The sequence below is a fragment of the Aquarana catesbeiana genome, linkage group LG02, assembly GCF_042186555.1.
Source record: "Aquarana catesbeiana isolate 2022-GZ linkage group LG02, ASM4218655v1, whole genome shotgun sequence".
Taxonomy (NCBI): domain Eukaryota; kingdom Metazoa; phylum Chordata; class Amphibia; order Anura; family Ranidae; genus Aquarana; species Aquarana catesbeiana.
In genome coordinates this window covers 448,044,314-448,063,293 of record NC_133325.1, presented here as the reverse complement: position 1 = coordinate 448,063,293, position 18,980 = coordinate 448,044,314, and the positions used below count along the sequence as shown (strand labels likewise).

The following is an 18,980-nucleotide window of genomic DNA, read 5'->3' as shown; positions in this document are numbered from 1 at the left end:
GCCCGAGCGGCAGTACTCCATTCGGCCACTGGGGCTGCTCTGTTTTCTGTCTTCTTTAAGTGACAGGAGATCACCTGGCGCTCGCGGGAGACGGCCGCCCTGTATTGTGACATGGCGGCTACAGGCGGGCTGTTCAGTATTCGCTTATGCAGCGAAAAATACGGTATATATAATAATATATATCCCTTACAGGGGCTATAACCCTCCCTTACGCTAGCCAAAATGAACATAAAGGTTTGCCTATATTTCTACTTTAAAGCGGACATTTGGCCCCCACTTCCGGGAGTCCGGGCCGCGGCCAATTACTTAACAGCTCGGCTCCCTCATCCTTCCCCCGTCACCGTGCCAGTAGGAGACCACAGCGGTGCCTTGTGCATGCTCAGTAGGGACCCGGCGTGAAGACACAATGCTTCACTACCGGGTTCCCTTACCGGCAATGGTAGCGGCAGCACCCGACAGCTAATGGAAACACCAGCTGTGGTGCAGACATCGCTGGACTTCAGGACAGGCAAGTGTTCTATTATTAAAAATCGGCAGCTGCAGTATGTGTAGTTGCTGGCTTCTCATCTTTGCAGGGGTGGGCGGACCTCCGCTTTAAGGTTTAACTAAAGCTTGTATATGTAGGTTATCTTTTCTTGCTATATAGTCTCAGTTGTGTGACACTGAGCACAAAAATCTGAGTTTTACCGCTCTATAATGATATTGTAACAAGAAATAAACTGACTGCTTCTTCCAAATCATCTTCTGACAGAGAAAGTATCTAAATTTTACTTATTTTATCAAGAGGGGAAGGTTTTGAACGCAACAGCTTTTTCTATAGGAGCATTTGAATAGGCCACCTCTTTAAAAGCAGTTTTAAACCCAAAAGCAAACTATAATATTACAGCTTAAATGGATAAGTATAGCCAAAGATCGTTTGGCTGTACTTCTCCTGTGGATCACAGGAGTATCATCCGTTCTGCACTCCTATGACCCATTTTCAGCAGACAGCGGGCTATAGCCCGCTGTCGGCTGACGTCACAGATCCGGTCCAGGCTGGGGAAAGATCATGATCAAATGGTCAGGGTTCCACCCAGAAGCCTGGACCCACACCTGGCTTAGTCTGTCAGTGAGCCGCTGAGAGCCTGAGGGATCCGCTCCCACCCCCCTCCACAGACCAGCACTCCAGTGAGTGGTCAGATCCACTTACATTACAATCCAAAGCACCTAGAGGATTTTTTCAGTATTTTAGAATGAGGACATTAGAGACCTACTGTTTGGGACAGGAGTTTGTATATGGTTAAAAAAATCAAATAAAATAATAGCTAGTGACTCATATGAAGTGGCTATAACTACTTTCAAAGATGAGTAAGCATTATCTGCTAGCAGAAATGCTCACTACTGAATATATACCCATGCAGTTGGAGCACAGACACTAAATTCAGAGAATCCTGATATGTTTGTATGCCAATAAAACAAAATCACTGATTACACGTTTTGAAATACTTTCTTGGAGATTCAACAGGGTAAATTTGCTAGGACAGAGTAACTTGAAAATAATACTACTAAACTATGGTATAATTAAACTACTCAAGTTTAATTATACCAAAAAAAAAAAAAAAAGTGTTATTTTCTGTAACAAAGCATGCAAAACTGGACATTATCAAGCGCTGGGTAAAATAATTGAGACTGGAGGCACCTGGGATACAGTCCAATGCCAGTCTATAAGGGAAAGCGGCTCACTGCTGATAAGGCATAAATATCATCTCTGCTGGTGGTTTTAGTGTAGGATATTTCAAGAGGGCTGAGCATGGTAGGTTAGCATTTTTATTAAAACCTACAACTGCTCTTTAACCATTACAACTGCAGATATCAGCCACCCTTAACCACTTTAGCATTGGAACAATTTTCTTTTCATTTCTAGCACACAGGCAAAAAAAAAAAAAAAAAAAATCTGCATTTTTGGCCATAAAAAAAAATAAAAATATTCTACATTTTCTGAAAGCAGAGGACCCGTAGAATAAAAGAGGATAGTATAATTTTATGTCGCATGATACTTGCGCAACTATTATATGCATCTTTCCAGAAAAAAAGTATACAGAAATTAATTTTAGTGCACAAACAGAATAAAATACCCAATTTATTGGTAAAATATAAAAGATGGTGTTGCATCAAGTAAATATATACCAAAACATGCCAAGTGTAAAAAATTTGGTACGTTGGCGATATCGCACAAATCTATGGTACCCAAAAATCTCCATAGGTGACACTTTAAAAGCCTTAACTGGTTATCAGTTTAGCATTAACTGCGAGCTCTGGTAATAGTATTATTGCTCTCACTTTGCTGGTGATTGCTGGGTTGCATTTTTAGGTTCTTTTTGGGGCTTTTCCTTGGAGTTTAAACACCTTTTTCTGACACTTTTTTTTTTTTTCTTTGCTTCCTTCAGCCTACTAATTAAGGGGAGTGGTTAATTGGTCACAGGTGCTTGAGGCCTATATAACCTTATGCAGAACTTATTGTGAGCCTGCTCATCTTTGAGCCTGCTGGAACTCTGTCCAAGTGGAACTGGTCTAAGTGGTGATTTAAAAACCAGAGTTGAAAACAGGAGGTTATAACAGGGGTCATAGTACCTGTGTGTTGTCCGAGTAGTGTGTGTGGATCGTTAGTACTTGTTTATTGTGTACTGTGTATTGCGAGCGCACGTAGGTCTGCAAGTGGTCTGCGAGTACCTGTGTATTGTCTTGTTGAGTATTAGTGTCAGGAAGCTAGTTGTTAGGTAATTTGGACAGGGTATAATCCTCAATCCTCATTAAATTTAATAGGTACGATGCCTGGCGGGTGTGGAGAGGCGACTCATTGTACATCTTGTGGCATGTATGCGTTCCTTGATCATCCGATCGAGGGTGAATACTGCTGTGCAAAATGTAAGCACATTGTGTCCCTGGAAGCGCAGGTTCTGAATCTGGGGAAGCAACTGTCAGCACTGAGAAGTCCCTCTATAATAAAGGAGAGCCAGGAACGTACACGGCAGGTGCCGGCTGGGGCCAGCACAGAGGCGGGTGGAGACAAAGAGGTGCAGGCACTAGCAAAGAGTAGATGGGTGACAGTCAGGAAGTGTAGAGGGGGAAGTACCAGGGAGGCCTATCCAGGGCTGAAGCATCCCAATAAGTATGCTCCATTGAGTGACATTGGTGAAACCAGTCAGGAACCAGCACTCCTGGATCTGAGGGACTCTCCGAGCTGCCAGGGGAACTCCTCCAGTGAGAGTGGGGGGGAAGCAAAGGGAAAGGAAAGACAGATTCTGGTAGTAGGGGACTCAATTGTTAGAAGGACCGAGAGGCCAATCTGTAACAAAGACCTGAAGCGCCGAACAGTATGTTGTCTACCGGGCGTTCGGGTTCGGCACATCACAGATCTGGTGGACAGATTACTGGGAGGGGCTGGGGAAGACCCAGCTGTCATGGTGCACATTGGCACCAATGACAAAGTCAGAGGCAGATGGAGTGTTCTAAAGAACGATTTTAGGGACTTGGAAGCTAAATTGAGGAAAAGGACCTCCAAGGTAGTATTCTCAGGAATACTACCGGTACATCGAGCCACACCAGAAAGGCAGAGGGGGATTAGGGAAATAAACAACTGGGTGATGAGCTGGTGTAGTAAGGAGGGGTTTAGGTTCCTGGAGGACTGGGCCGACTTCTCAGTCGATAACCGGTACTATAGAAGGGACAGACGGCACCTAAATGAGGAGGGTGCAAATCAGCTGGGAATGAAGATGGCCAAAAAGTTAGAGGTTTTAAACTAGGCGATGGGGGGGTCCAGAGGTAGAGATAGTCAGCGCGGGAACATATTCCAGAGGGTAGTATTGGGGGCATTAGCGGTAGGTTGACCAAAGCACATAAACCCAAGGTAAGTATAGTAGCAAGTCCTTGTTGCAATCTCAGAACACCCAATAAGAGGATAATATGCGACAGGTCTAAACTACGGGGCATGATCATCAATGCCGGGAGCCTGGCGGACAAGATGGGTGAACTAGAGATACTGTTGTATGAGGAGGATTTGGACTTTGTGGGAATTTCAGAGACCTGGTTCAACAGCTCTCATGACTGGCTGGCAAACATTCAAAGGTATACCCTTTATCGCAAGGATAGAGAGGGTAAAAAAGGGGAAGGGGTATGCCTATATATCAAGAATAATGTACAAGTGAATGTGAGAGATGACATTACTAAAGGAGCTAGGGAGGAGGTGAAATCTTTATGGGTGGAGCTCCAAAGGGATGAAGCTAAGGGGAAAATAATACTGGGAGTATGCTATAGGCCACCCAACCTGAAGGAGGAAGGGGAGACAGATCTCTTAACACAATTTGGATTAGCAGCAAGGCTGGGAAGTGTTATCATAATGGGGGATTTTAACTATCCAGATATAGACTAGGCGGAGGGAACTGCGCATTCATCTAAGACTCACCAGTTCCTAAATGTCTCGCAGGACAATTTTATGGGTCAGATGGTAGACGCACCAACTAGAAATAAAGCGTTACTGGATCTACTGATTACCAACAATACAGACCTGATCACGGATGTGGAAATACGGGGCAATTTAGGTAACAGCTCAATTGGCTTCAGTATAAATCACACAAATAGGAAACATAAGGGGAATACAAAGATACTGAATTTCAAGAGCCAACTTCCCTAAACTACGACCCTTGCTAAAAGGCATAAACTGGGATAAAATCTTAGGAACAAAGAACACAGTGGAGAGATGGGTTTGCTTTAAGAGCATATTAAATAAGAGCATTAGCCAATGAATTTAAAAGAGCGATCAAAAGTCCTGGATGGCTTAACTCCAATGTAAAAATGCATATAAAAGCAAAGGAGAAGGCCTTCAAAAAATACATGGTTGAGGGATCATCATCAGCATTCAGACTTTATAAAGAATGCAACAAGAAATGTAAGGGTGCAATAAGGACTGCTAAGATAGAACATGAAAGACACATAGCAGAGGAGAGCAAAAAAAAAAAAAAAATCCCAAGAAATTCTTTAAGTAGGTAAACATTAAAAAAGGGAGGACAGACCATTTTGACCCCATAAAGAATGGAGGAAGGACATCTGGTTACAAAGGATGGGGAGATGGTGAAGGTATTGAATTTATTCTTCTCCTCAGTCTTCACGAGGGAATCGGGGGGCTTCAGTAACCAAAACTGCAGTGTTTATCCTCATGACACATCACAGGAAGCACCTCCATGGTTAACAGAGGACAGAATTAAAATTAGACTCGAGAAACTTAACATTAATAAATCACAGGGACCAGATGGCTTGCACCCAAGGGTACTTAGGGAACTCAGTCAAGTAATTGCCAGATCATTGTTCCTAATTTTTACTGACAGTCTACTGACTGGAATGGAACCAGCTGATTGGAGAAAAGCCAATGTAGCACCAATATTTAAAAAGGGCCCAAAATACGTCCCTGGGAATTACAGACCAGTTAGCCTAACATCAATAGCATGTAAACCCTTGGAGGGGATGATAAGGGACTATATACAAGATTTTAGTAATAAGAACGGTATCATTAGCAGTAATCAGCATGGATTCATGAAGAATCGTTCTTGCCAAACCAATCTATTAACCTTCTATGAGGAGGTGAGTTGCCATCTAGATAAAGGAAGGCACGTAGACATGGTGTATCTGGATTTTGCAAAAGCATTTGACACAGTTCCCCATAAGCGTTGACTGTACAAAATAAGGTCCGTTGGCATGGACCATAGGGTGAGTACATGGAATGAAAACGGGCTACAAGGGCGAGTTCAGAGGGTGGTGATAAATGGGGAGTACTCAGAATGGTCAGGGTTGGGTAGTGGGGTCCCCCCAGGGTTCTGTGCTGGGACCAATCCTATTTAATTTGTTCATAAACGACCTGGAGGATGGGGTAAACAGTTCAATCTCTGTATTTGCGGACGATGCTAAGCAGGCCAATAACTTCTCCGCAGGATGTGGAAACCTTGCAAAAAGATCTGAACAAATTAATGGGGTGGGCAACTACATGGCAAATGAGGTTCAATGTAGAAAAAAATGGAAAATAATGCATTTGGGTGGCAAAAATATGAATGCAATCTATACACTGGGGGGATAACCTCTGGGGGAATCTAGGATGGAAAAGGATCTGGGGGTTCTAGTAGATGATAGGCTCAGCAATGGCATGCAATGACAAGCTGCTGCTAACAAAGCAAAAAGAATATTGACATGCATTAAAAAGGGGATCAACTCCAGAGATAAAACGATAATTCTCCCGCTGTACAAGACTCTGGTCCGGCCGCACCTAGAGTATGCTGTCCAGTTCTGGTCACCAGTCCTCAGGAAGGATGTACTGGAAATGGAGCGAGTACAAAGAAGGGCAACAAAGCTAATAAAGGGTCTGGAGGATATTAGTTATGAGGAAAGGTTGCGAACACTGAACTTATTCTCTCTGGAGAAGAGACGCTTGAGAGGGGATATGATTTCAATTTACAAATACAATACTGGTGACCCCACAATAGGGATAAAACTTTTTTGCGGAAGGGAGTTTAACAAGACACGTGACCACTCATTAAAATTAGAAGAGAGGTTTAACCTTAAACTACGTAGAGGGTTCTTTACTGTAAGAGCGGCATGGATGTGGAATTCCCTTCCACAGGCGGTGGTCTCAGCGGGGAACATCGATAGTTTCAAGAAACTATTAGATAAGCACCTGAACAACCGCAACATACAGGGATATACAATGTAATACTGACATATAATCACACACGTGTTGGACTTGATGGACGTTTGTCTTTTTTCAACCTCACCTATGTAACATAAATGTGCACAGCCTAGACACACGCATTTGAAAATGTGTGTGGGGTAACAGGAGTTATGGGGGTTTTTTGCTATCACAAGGGGTTAGCAAACGAAAATGTCTCCCATGTGATCCTGGGCTCTGTGTAATAGCGGAACATTGCGAAAACTTGGGCTTAACCGTTCACTGTTTGGACATACGTTATACGTCCAAAGAGCTGAATTAGTTAACAAAAATTCCAGCAATTTCAGCCTGGTGTGCATTTAGCACTGGCAGAAGGAAGAATGATCAATTAAAAATAGGTGGACTAGGGGTAAAAAACGTCCTAGATGAGCTACTATAAGGATTGATCATTTGCAGCAGAGACAGCAAAGTACTCACACCAGACTGAGACAACTGTACTTTAAGAGTAGAAGAGAATAGTAAAAACACAGACCTAATTTCACTGTCAGGCAGGGTTATCCGTTTTATAAGCTGAAGTGAATAACAACTCTTTCGGAAAAGGGAAACTGTTTACATATACATACTTCACCTCTCTATTATTTAGTGGTTTACCTATGATTTAGCTTTAAAGTGGTTGTAAACCCTTTACAACCACTTTAAACTACAGGCAAGCCTATAATTAGGCTTACCTGTAGCTGCACTGGATATCTCCTAAACCTGCACGGTTTAGGAGATATCCCTGTATTTGCATGTGCCAACGTCATCGGCACATGCGCACTTAAGCCAACTGAAGCAATGGCACGTACGTGGCGTTGCTTCAGTTGTACTGTGCCGTGCCGTTCCCTGCGGCTCCCACGCGCATGAGTAACATCATCGCGGCTCCGGCCAATCACAGCGCCGGATCCGCGATACCCAGAAGTAACCCCTGGGAGAGATGTCGCTGGCCGGAGGGGGAGATGAGGACGGCTGTGGGTGCTTCGTTCTCGGGTAATTCATAATGAGCTAGTATGCTATGCATACTAGCTCATTATGCCTTTGTCTTGCAGGATTTTTTTTTTTTTACCCAGGTTTATAACCACTTTAAAGCATCCCAATAAGGAAATGCTATGAAATCTTGTTTAAAGATTCTCAACTTTGCAATTTGACATGATGTTTAATTTGCAGCCTAGACCTGTAAAATGTGCTTAAAAGAATCATTAATATCAATAAAAATATGTAAAAGTACAGGCATGTTTTAATAACCATTAATATGATGGAACTATTGTTGTAGCTGATGCTTTGTCTTAAAAGACAACTTGAATTTCGATAAAATCTGATAGCATGATTCTCCAGTCAACATTACACTTGAAAACAATTACCTTGATCTTGGCTTCATCCGGTGCCTTGACACTTTCCTGAGGCTTGTTTCCTGGTTTCTCCCTCTGCCTGTACGTTTTCATAACTTCAATGGAAATGGAGTGTCAGTTCTGAAAAAAGCAACATCATTCCAGTTACAATTTTGAAAATGACTTGTGCATGCTGGCCACACACTTAGCAATTTTAGAGTTTTCCTTTATTCTTTAACCACAGTAACAGTCATACAACCAACCCATCGAAGCAAAGGTGGAAAATATTCTAAAGCCAACACAATACTAGTCATAAGGTCTTTTTACCCAATTTCCATTCAAATTTGTATCAAATTCAATAGTGTGACAGATTTCTTAAAGTAAAAACTGATAAAAAAAAAATCAATCAAAAACTGCCAAGAAAAATAGCCAGTACTATTGTTTAATCACACTGCAGGTGTCATGGGTATACCCAAAACAGGGCAAGCAGATGCTTCACTAAGTGGGAACTGGAAATGTTACTTATCTCCTAGAAAATATAAAGTGAGACTTGCAAAAATGGTTATATTTAAAGCAGAACTAATGTTTCTGCTATTTTCCCAAGCTTAGATTTAGTTCAAATTTAACCACTTCAGCCCCAGAAGGATTTACCCCCCTTCCTGACCAGAGCGTTTTTTGCGATTCGGCACTGCTAAAAAAACATTTGTTTTCCTCAGTTTAGGCCGATACATATTCTTCTACGTATTTTTGGTTAAAAAAAAAAAAAAAAAAAAAAAAAATCGCAATAAGCGTTTATTTGTTTGCGCAAAAAATATATCGTTTACAAAATAGGGGATAGTTTTATGGCATTTTTATTAATAACTTTTTTTTTTTACTAGTAATGGCGGCGATCAGCGATTTTTATTGTGACTGCAACGTTATGGCGGACATGTCGGACATTTTTTACACATTTTTGGGACCATTGTCATTTATACAGCAATCAGTGCTATAAAAATGCATTGATTCCTGTATAAATGACACTGGCAGTGAAGGGGTTAACCACTAGGAGCCGGTCGGGAACCGGTTAAAAAAAAAAGAAAAAAAAAAGCACAAGGAACTGTACTCCACTTTTAAACTTGTACCTACAGGTAAGCCTATAATAAAGCTTACAGTGAGGAAAAGAAGTATTTTATCCCCTGCTGATTTTGTACGTTTGCCCACTGACAAAGAAATGTTCAGTATACAATTTTAATGGTAGGTTTATTTTAACAGTGAGACACAATAACAAAAAAAATATCCAGAAAAACGCATTTCAAAAAAGTTAAAATTGATTTGCATTTTAATGAGTGAAATGTATTTGTTCCCCTATCAATCAGCAAGATTTCTGGCTCCCAGGTATCTTCTATACAGGTAACAAGCTGAGATTAGGAGCACTCTCTAAGCCCTGTTCACATCGGGCCGATCTGATATGTCAAATTACATGCCAAATCTGAACCTATTGCTGGCAACGGCACCGCCCGTAACGGTGCGACGCCGGCTTTGTGGTGCCGCACCGATTCCCAAAAGTAGTTCCGGCACTATTTTTGGCGACTTCTGGGGTGATTTCAATAGACATCTTGTGCATGAATCCGCACAGATTTATTTCAAAATCGCCCCCGAACTCGCACTACAATGCGGGTTTGAAATTGTGCGAGTTCAGGTGAACTTGCATGATTTCTAACCTGCCTTCAGTGTGAATGAGGGCTTAAAGGGAACGCTTCTAATCTCAGCTTGTTACCTGTATAAAAGACACCTGTCCACAGAAGCAATCAATCAGATTCCAATCTATTCACCATGGCCAAGACCAAAGAGCTGTCCAAGGATGATAGGAACAAGATTTTAGACCTACACAAGGCTGGAATGGGCTACAAGACCATCACCATGTAGCTTGGCGAGAGGGCAACAACAGTTGGTGCGATTATTTGCAAATGGAAGAAAATAACGGTCAGTCTCCCTTGGTCTGGGGCTCCATGCAAGATCTCACCTCGTGGAGTTTAAATGATCATAAGAACGGTGAGGAATCAGCCCAGAACTACACAGGAGAATCTGGTCAGTGATCTCAAGGCAGCTGGGACCATAGTCACCAAGAAAACAATTGTTAACACACTACGCCATGAAGGACTGAAATCCTGCAGCGCCTGAAAGGTCCCCCTGCTCAAGAAAGCACATGTACAGGCCATTCTGAAGTTTGCTAATGAACATCTGAATGATTCAGAGGAGAACTGAGTGAAAGTGTTGTGGTCAGATGAGACCAAAATCGAGCTCTTTGGCATCAACATAACTCACCGTGTTTGGAGGAGGAATGCTGCCTATGACCCCAAGAACACCATCCCCACTGTCAAACATGGAGGTGGAAACATTATGCTTTGGGGATGTTTTTTTGGTATGCTAAGGGGACGAAACAAAAAAAAGGGACAATGCACAGGGCCCTGTACTGTCAAATCTTGGGCGAGTACCTCCGTCCCTCAGCCAGGGCATTGAAAATGGGTCGTGGATAAGTATTCCAATATGAAAATTACCCAAAACACACAGCCAAGGTAACAAAGGAGATGCTCAAGAAGAAGTACATTAATGCCTTCCTGCCCGCCATATAGCAGAATGACAGTGGCAAAGTGGTTGTGATATCCTGACCAGACGACATATGACGTGATCAGGACAACACAGCCGGCGTGCAGCACGGCGATCAGTCTGACACATCGCAACTCTGATCGTGGTATGAAGCCTCTAGCGATCTACTGATCGGGACATCTGATGAGCCCATTCCGTATAGGGCTGGCCCTCTTCCCGTTGTAGGCTGCGAAATTTGAACCGGTTGAGCTTTGGGGGCGATTGTGTATCATGCCAGCAGCCGCTCCTTGACTCACTCGTAGTCTTGGTCTTCCGTAGGTATGGCTTCAAAAGCATCCAGTGCTGAACCAGACAGCTTGCTGATGAGGATTGTGTAAAAATTACTAAAGCATTGATGTGAATGATTGTATCAAATTGTGAACCAAAAATTATATTAAGATGAACAAATGATAGTGACTGCTATTATTGTGTTATGTGCTGATATCACAAAAAAAGAAATATATAAAAAGTTAATAAAGCGCTACCATCAACCTTAATATAGCACAGTGATCCAATAAATAATGTGATCCAATAAAGGATGTGATCCTATAAAGAATAAACTAATCATATATAAGTGTCCAGTAAACCACACTACATATAAATTAATTACTGTTCTTCCAAACTGCTTGTAGATATCTGGAGATGCTGGGAAAAAAGTCAAATACCACTCATTTGTAAGATAAAACACAAAAGGACAACGATACCCAAATGATCAGGTGTGTAGTCTCTGATGTTGTTCACATGTGGTGGATTGCTTTCATACCTTCATTGCATTCAATCCTTCATAGATCGATATCGCTCGAATAAAAGAAAGAGCATACCTAGGAGGAGCCAGTAACCCCAGTGCTGTGTGAGCAAGAAAAAAGCTAAGTGAGGAGACTGTCTGAATATATGCAACTGTCCTTCTTAAATGCGATCTTATTGCAGGGAATGTGTGAGTGCAATTGTGTTTTATTACCCACATGTCGTTTTTAGTTAATTTATCTGCGCAATGAGGTATGTTCTTTCTTTCTTTTATTCTAGCGATATCGATCTATGAAGGATTGAATGCAATGAATTCGTACGAATTTCCATAAATTCGCACATTCGGAGGTATCTGAAATAAGAATTGCTATGCTCCAGAATTTTGTACGAAATTTTGTTTACGAATTTCGGATCCAAATTCCGTTACAACGGAAACGAGAATGTTCGTTAATTACGATTATTCGTTAAAATTAAAGTTTAAAAAACCCAGGAAGTCAGCACAGGGATGGTGGGAGCCCCTCAATGATAAATTCATCATAACGAACATAAGTAATTGTTGGAATTAATTCAAATACGAAACGGAATGGAACAAAATTTATTGACGGCGCACATGTCCACTGTGTGTCTGTATAAATCCAGGAAGTAACAGGCAGCAGCTTCAGCTGCCCACAGTTAAAATGGATGCAGACAGACTTAGTGGAGGGAGATTTCTGCAGCATATTTAGCAAGTACAGAATCGCAGTATATATATAAAATAATAGTCAAAGTGGTTGGAGGGAAGCTTCAGAATGACAAAGATGTTTTTATTACAAATTATGTGAGCAGACTGCAGTTCCTCTTTAATTTTCTCTTTTTTTAAATCTTCATTATTTATTAAAGCTTTCAAACATTACAGCTGATCAACAAGACAAATTGCATTATCTGCAGATTATACACGTTACTACTTTACAATACTTCTCTCCAATTACAGATAATCTCCAGGATACCAATTTAACATACCTAACAGAACAAACAAATCAAACAGACAACACACAAAAAGGGAAACAAAAAAACAAAAAAACAAAAAAAAAGGGACCCCCACTCCTCCGCCCCTCCCCACCATCACCATGGGGCAGTTCCCCAACATATGGATCAAGTCAACCGGGGCCTGCTTACACCTCGGACAATCCGGGGTTTCCCTCCTCCTCCACTTATATAATTTTTACGGCGTCCTATATATAATAAACAATTGAAAGGCATTGTGTATGCGATATGGATACCAATGGGGGGCCTCTTCAAAATATTTTGCCATTCATCCTCTGTTTTACCCCCCAGGTCTGTCTCCCACCCCTTTCTACCTGGAGTATTATTAAAATCTTGATATTTCATCATAAGTTGGTTATAAGCTAATGTAATCAGACCTTTCATTTTCTCCTTAGCCCCCGCTAATAAAGACATCAATGGCATAGATCTTGTATTCATCCTGACACCCTTAAACTGCGAGTTAGCTGCATGACGCAGTTGTAAATATTTATAGAAGTTATTATTATGTCGTTGGTACGACTCCTGTAGCTCCTGAAATGAACGCATAACATTTTGAACATAAAGCTGCAAGATACAGGGGGTCCCCGGGTTACAAACAAGTTAGGGACTGTAGGTTTGTTCTTAAGTTGAATCGGTTTGTAAGTCGGAACAGGTACATTTTTTAAGTGTAGCTCCAACCAAAAAAAATATTTTTAAGCTTTTTGGATAGCATAGGTAAGGTTTAACACCCCGGTAACATTTGTTTTGCTGTGTGTGCCCCTGTTCAGAAGATTTCACCTCACTTTCTGTCCCAATGACAATTGTATTTTGAAAATTTTGGGTTGTTGTGGAAACAAGCCTTGGTGATAAAGCATCAGTAGAGGTACCTTTTCCCCATAATAACACTTACAGGAGAGAATTTCCCTTCCTAGGGGTAGATTTCCTCTCACTTCCTGTTGTCTCCCTCCGTTTGTAAGTAGGAGTCGTTTGTAAGTCGGATGTTTGTAACTAGGGGACCCCCTGTATATTGTATTCCTTTAGAACGCCAGTGCTCAAACCCTTCATAATACCTGTTCCCCCAAATTGGTGAAAATTCTGACACCCCTACATATTCCATTATACGTCTCATTTCTTGCCATATTTTATTCATAAGGACCAATGTTGGTCTAGACTGAATACTCGCAAATGATCCAGATTCTAACTGGGCTATGAGATTATAATGATAGTTTGATCCTAGGGCTTTTTCCTTTCCACAATAACTTTCGGAACCAGAAGTCTATTTTCTTAAACCATTTTAAAGGAACCCATATGGGTGAGTTGTGTAACACATACAACAGTTGGGGAGCCCAAATCATCTTTATAAGGTTTGCTCAACACACCACTGATGAAGGCAACTTAGACCAGGCCAAACTCTTTTGTTTAAATTTGTTCAAAATAGGGTTCAAATTATATTGTAGGTAGTCCTTCACCCTTAGGGATATCCATATTCCTATTCCTAGATATTTAAAGGATGTCACAACTTTTATTTGCTGATATACTTAAATTGGGATCATCTATAGGAAATAAAACGGATTTGTCCCAGTTAATGATAAATCCTGAAAAGCCAATTTTTTTTTATACAAGTCATTACAGAGATCAAGGAATTATCTGTATCTCCCAAAAACAACAAAGTATCATCCACATAAAGTGATATTTTTTCAGTTTGTGCCTCTCTAATAAATCCACAGATATCCTCAGACTGTGGAAAGTCAAAAGTCAAAAGTATAAGACCCATGTTGTCTTCAATCACACTAAAGTGGTAGGCAAAAGATCACGCAGCAGGCAAAAAACATGGTCGATTAAGCCAGTTCAGGTGGAAGGCAGAAACATGGTTGATAAACAGGACTGGGTAAGTTCAGGCGGCAGGTAGAGAAAACAGGGAAAATGATCAGTATACGTGATAATATCTTAGTGTACGTGATAATATCTTAGTGAAGTATGGTAGTGCCGGAAGTAGTTTCCTATACATGTGCCAGGTTTTGAGGACCTTGGGGGAAATAGTATTGGGTGTCACATCCTACTCCTCTGCTGCATAAATATTGTTTCAGCCTGTTTGGGTAAAAGGGATAATACTGGGGAAGTTTGTTTTGTGCAGCCTGCTCATTGCATCAGAACAAATCATGTGCAGGGCCCTCTTGATAGAGAAGGATTGTCACAATGTCCTATTGGTACTTTAGGTAGGATCCAGGTCTTTCTGTGCACTTACAACAGACAAAAAAGTTGTACAGGGCTAACTGAAACTGGTATATGGATACTTTTTTGTACCAACGGATTGATCTTTTGGCTAAGTAGGGCTGTAACATTTGGTCATTATAATTTAAACCTCCCGTGAACAGGTTGTAGTCATGTATGCACTTGGGTTTTTGGACAGGACTGTGCCTTCCTGGGAATTGCAATGAGATGTTATCATGGATTGAGAAAAGGACATACACATCCCATTTATCTCTTCCTTTTAGGGCCAAAATCTCTTAATTCCGCAACTGGCTGGCTCCCTCCTTTTTAGCTTTGTGGCAACCAATCTTTATAGCAAGCCCCTACGGTTTGACCACACTGTCCCACAGGCCACAGTTTGCTGGAGATAAAGATGGCGGAATAGTGGGAGGCTAGTGTAAAAAAATTCTCTATGAAAAGGTGGTACCCCTTTTGGAATAACGGAGTTACAAGGTCCCACACAATTTTTTCACTGCTCCCCATATAGGCACTCAGGGCGCTTCAGCAGGCTGTCCTCTCTTTCATAAACCTGAAAGTTATGTGTGCCCTGTGGCCCTCTCACAAATGTTGTATAACTTTACCCCATATCTGGTCTATTCACTGGGGATATACTGTTTGATGCCCAGCCTGCCAGTCAAATAGATGAAGGACTCGTCAACACAAGTATTTGTCATAACTACATTTTTGGGATAAAAAAATTGCTTAGTTGCTGAATTTTGTACAGCTTGTCATAAGCAGGATGATTTTGAGGAGAGCACAGAGAATTATCACTGAAGTGTAGAAACCTCATGATCATTGCAAAGCATGACCTGGGCATAATCAAGGTACAGAGTGGCATATGGTGAACTGTGGACCAGTAGGATTGGCCTTTTTTTTTTTTGCGAGTCCCATTTTGAATGTAAGTCCAAAAAAAAAAAAACCCCCACCAAACTTCAAATTCTTCATCCATGACAGGTTTCCGCAGAAATGGACAGGCATAAGACAAATTTGGATCGTTGGAAATAAATTGGTTGGCATACAGACTGCACTAGTACACAATTAAGCTCAATAAGTCATCGTTAAAAATACATTAAAAAAATGAATGGGTGTAAGCCATACTGGATTTAACCACTTCTAGCCCGGTCCCCGCTTTAAGCTAAAAGTGGTCTCCGTAGCGGATTCGCTGCAAGATCACTTTTATAGGCGGTGGGGGAGGTGTCCCCTCCGACCGCGTCCTGGACGTCTCCGCCCACGTCCTGGACGTCTCTGCCGCTTACCGGAGCTGTTGAAAGCAGCAGAAACTATCTGGTCCTATGCCTGATGGGCCCCCACTCCACTCTATGCCCTTGGAGGACCAGAGCGGCCTTAAAGCGGAGTTCCACCCAAATTTTGAACAATATCTGTATGTATTCTCTTCCTTGCATAGATGCTGACATGACGTTTAAAAAAATTTAGATCGCCGTAATTACCTTTTATTTTTCTATTCTTCTTTGCACTTCCTGGTTCTCCTCCCGTGGGAGTAGGCGTGTTTCTAGCCTCTCCCAGACTCCTGGGAGCTAGTCTCAGGCTTCCCAGGATGCCACTGAGCATGTGCGGGAACGAGCGGTGAATGCTGGGAGCACAGCATTCACCACATCCAGGAAATAAATGCTTGTGGGCTTCAAATGCCCACAATGAAGATGGAAACCGCCTGCAGTGAATAATATAAGTTATTCTTTCCGACAAAATCTGACACAGGCGGACATATTACACACAATATGTGAGTATGTAATGCTGAGAAGAAAAGTTTGTGAATTAACTCAAAAAAAAAAAAAAATGATAGATAGGTGGACCCCCGCTTTAAAGGGACAATTTAAATAAATAAAAAAGTTTTTTTTTTTTTTCCTTTTGCTTTTCAGTGTAAATGTGAGATCTGAGGTCTTTTTGACCCCAGATCTCACATTAAAGAGGTCCTGTCATGCTTTTTTTTCTATTACAAGGGATGTTTACATTCCTTGTAATAGTAATAAAAGTGATCCTTTAAAAAAAAAAAAAAAAAAAAGTGACAGTGTAAAAATAAAAAATAAGCAAACGCATACGTAAGTAGTGCCCACATAAGTAAACAGTGTTCAAATGACACTTGAGGTATCGCCGCGAACGTTACAGCGAGAGCGTTAATTCTAGCACTAGACCTCCTCTGCAACTCAAAACTGATAACCTGTAGAGATTTTAAAGTGCCAAAGTTTGTTACCATTCCACAAGCGGGAGCAATTTTGAAGTGTGACATGTTGGGTATCAATTTTCTCGGCGTAACATTATCTTTCACAATATAGAAAAAAAATTGAGCTAACTTTACGTTTTTCTTATTTTTTTTTTATTCAAAAAGTATTTTTATTTTTTAAAAATTGCGTTTGTAAGACCGCTGTGCAAATACGGTGGACAAAGTATTGCAACCATCTTCATTTTATTCTCTAGGGTGTCTTAAAAAAAAAAAAATTATATTATATATAATGTTTGGGGGTTCTAAGTAATTTTCTAGCAAAAAAAAAAAAGATTTTAACTTGTAAACGTGTCCAAAACAGGCTTGGTGCTTAAGTGGTTAAAAGCACCTCTGGGACACTAGTACAGTCCATAATCCTTGGTTATCTAATAGGTACTATCTGCGCTCGGCATAAAGAATGAATTAAATTGGTGATAAATTAAATAGTACTGACAGCTGCACTCAAAAACATTGCACATAATATTAAATTAAAAAAGAAAAGAAAAATGTTGCGCTGTAAATCAAATACATATATAAATTCATAAATATATGACAGTAAACAATTAATTGCATACAGTGCCTCAAACCAGTAAATCTGGTGATCTCATCAAATTCATATAATTCACAATTAAAAAATAAATAACAATAAAAAAAAAAAAGCGGTGCCATTATGCAAAGAAAATAAATGTGCAAGGAAGGTCCAGAAAAATTTATTAAAAAGGGTAAAAAGTCCCAAACAATCAATTTGTTGGAATAAAGTGAAAGTGTTCAACATGTGCACATCTTATTGTGCTGGTGCTGTAGGTGATCACCCAAACGTGCTCCACACCAAGGCTGGAAAAAGATTAGTTTCTTACCAGAAAGTATGACCCTATTAGCGTCTGACCTCGCTTTAGTCAATACACCCCTCACTATAGGTATGGAAAGCGTCTCCCAGTGGGAAAGTCCATATGGACGCTCTCCAGATCACCTCGCCAATAGTCATTTCACCATATATTACCCCAGAAAAATCATATGGGGCAGAATATATAAAGAAAGAGGGAAGAGAGCCTCCATGTGCAACCTCCATTCATTTTGGTAATTAAAAAGGCCCAGCGAGGACGAAACGAATCTTACGATGAAACGTACTTCGGGCAGAGGAAATGGCGGTGATGTCAGCATGGGTGCCGGACGATATTGTACACCGAATGCCTGTTTTTTAATCAGCTTTGTAAGTAGGTGTCTTTTTAATACAACAACAAAATGAATGGATGGTTGCCGACGTTGCTACTTGTACTTGGTCTATCACCCTGGTGTACTGGCGCTATTTTTAGCCCAAAAGCGTCTGAAAAACACCTCAGTGTGAAAGTGGCCTAAACGTCTCCCTGAGGGTTTGTTTGGCACTGAAAAGGCTGTAAATCATAGTAAACTCACAGATAGTCTCTCTCACATGTGCTTCTCTGTGTGATGGGAAGGAGGGAGAGCCAGTACAACAATATGTGCCTTTTGTTCACATTTGTGATCCACATGGTACAGGGGAAAATCACAGCATCCCTGCACCTATTGGTAATGCCTTGCGTCCATTGGACACAGCCATTACAATCTGAGGCCATCCATGAGCATTAAAATTAGGAAGATGCACTAGTGCGTCCACATAGAATGAAATTTGTCATCCATGTCACTTTAACCGCTTCCCACCTGGCTAATGCACAGATGTGGCCAGGCGGAAGCTTATAGTGACCCTTTCACCAGAATAGAACAACATGCAGGTAAAAGCTTACTTGCTGTGTTTTCCTTTCCTTAAATGATTAACTTGCAGTGTGCCTCAGAACTTGCTAGAAAGGTTGACTAGTCAATTCATTAGCACAGCCTTCTCACCCATATCAGGTTATAACCCTCTCCTCTTTGGGAAACTTCAAATTACCCTCTGTGCTGCCACTACATGCAAGATAGCAGAGCCCAGCAGCAGTCTCACTGCTTTGGGATGTCTACACAAGGGAGGCTTTTACAGGTAAACAGGTTTACACTAACATTGGGCTACAGACAAAAATAAACAATGTATTAACTTATACAGAGGTACTTACCTCTGAAAAGAGCATTGGGAAGTTTG

At 41.1% G+C, this 18,980-nt stretch overlaps 1 protein-coding gene across 1 annotated transcript in view; it reads right to left on the bottom strand.

Moving 5' to 3' along the window:
• The window catches only part of LOC141128337 (heterogeneous nuclear ribonucleoprotein R-like), a 98,071-nt gene that overhangs the window by 31,925 nt on the left and 47,166 nt on the right, over nucleotides 1-18,980 (bottom strand). Inside the window, exon 3 of the mRNA XM_073615576.1 lies at nucleotides 8,086-8,193. Within this exon, the coding sequence (XP_073471677.1) occupies nucleotides 8,086-8,166 (81 nt within the window). The 5' untranslated portion in view covers nucleotides 8,167-8,193. The remainder of the gene's footprint in view (nucleotides 1-8,085; nucleotides 8,194-18,980) is intronic.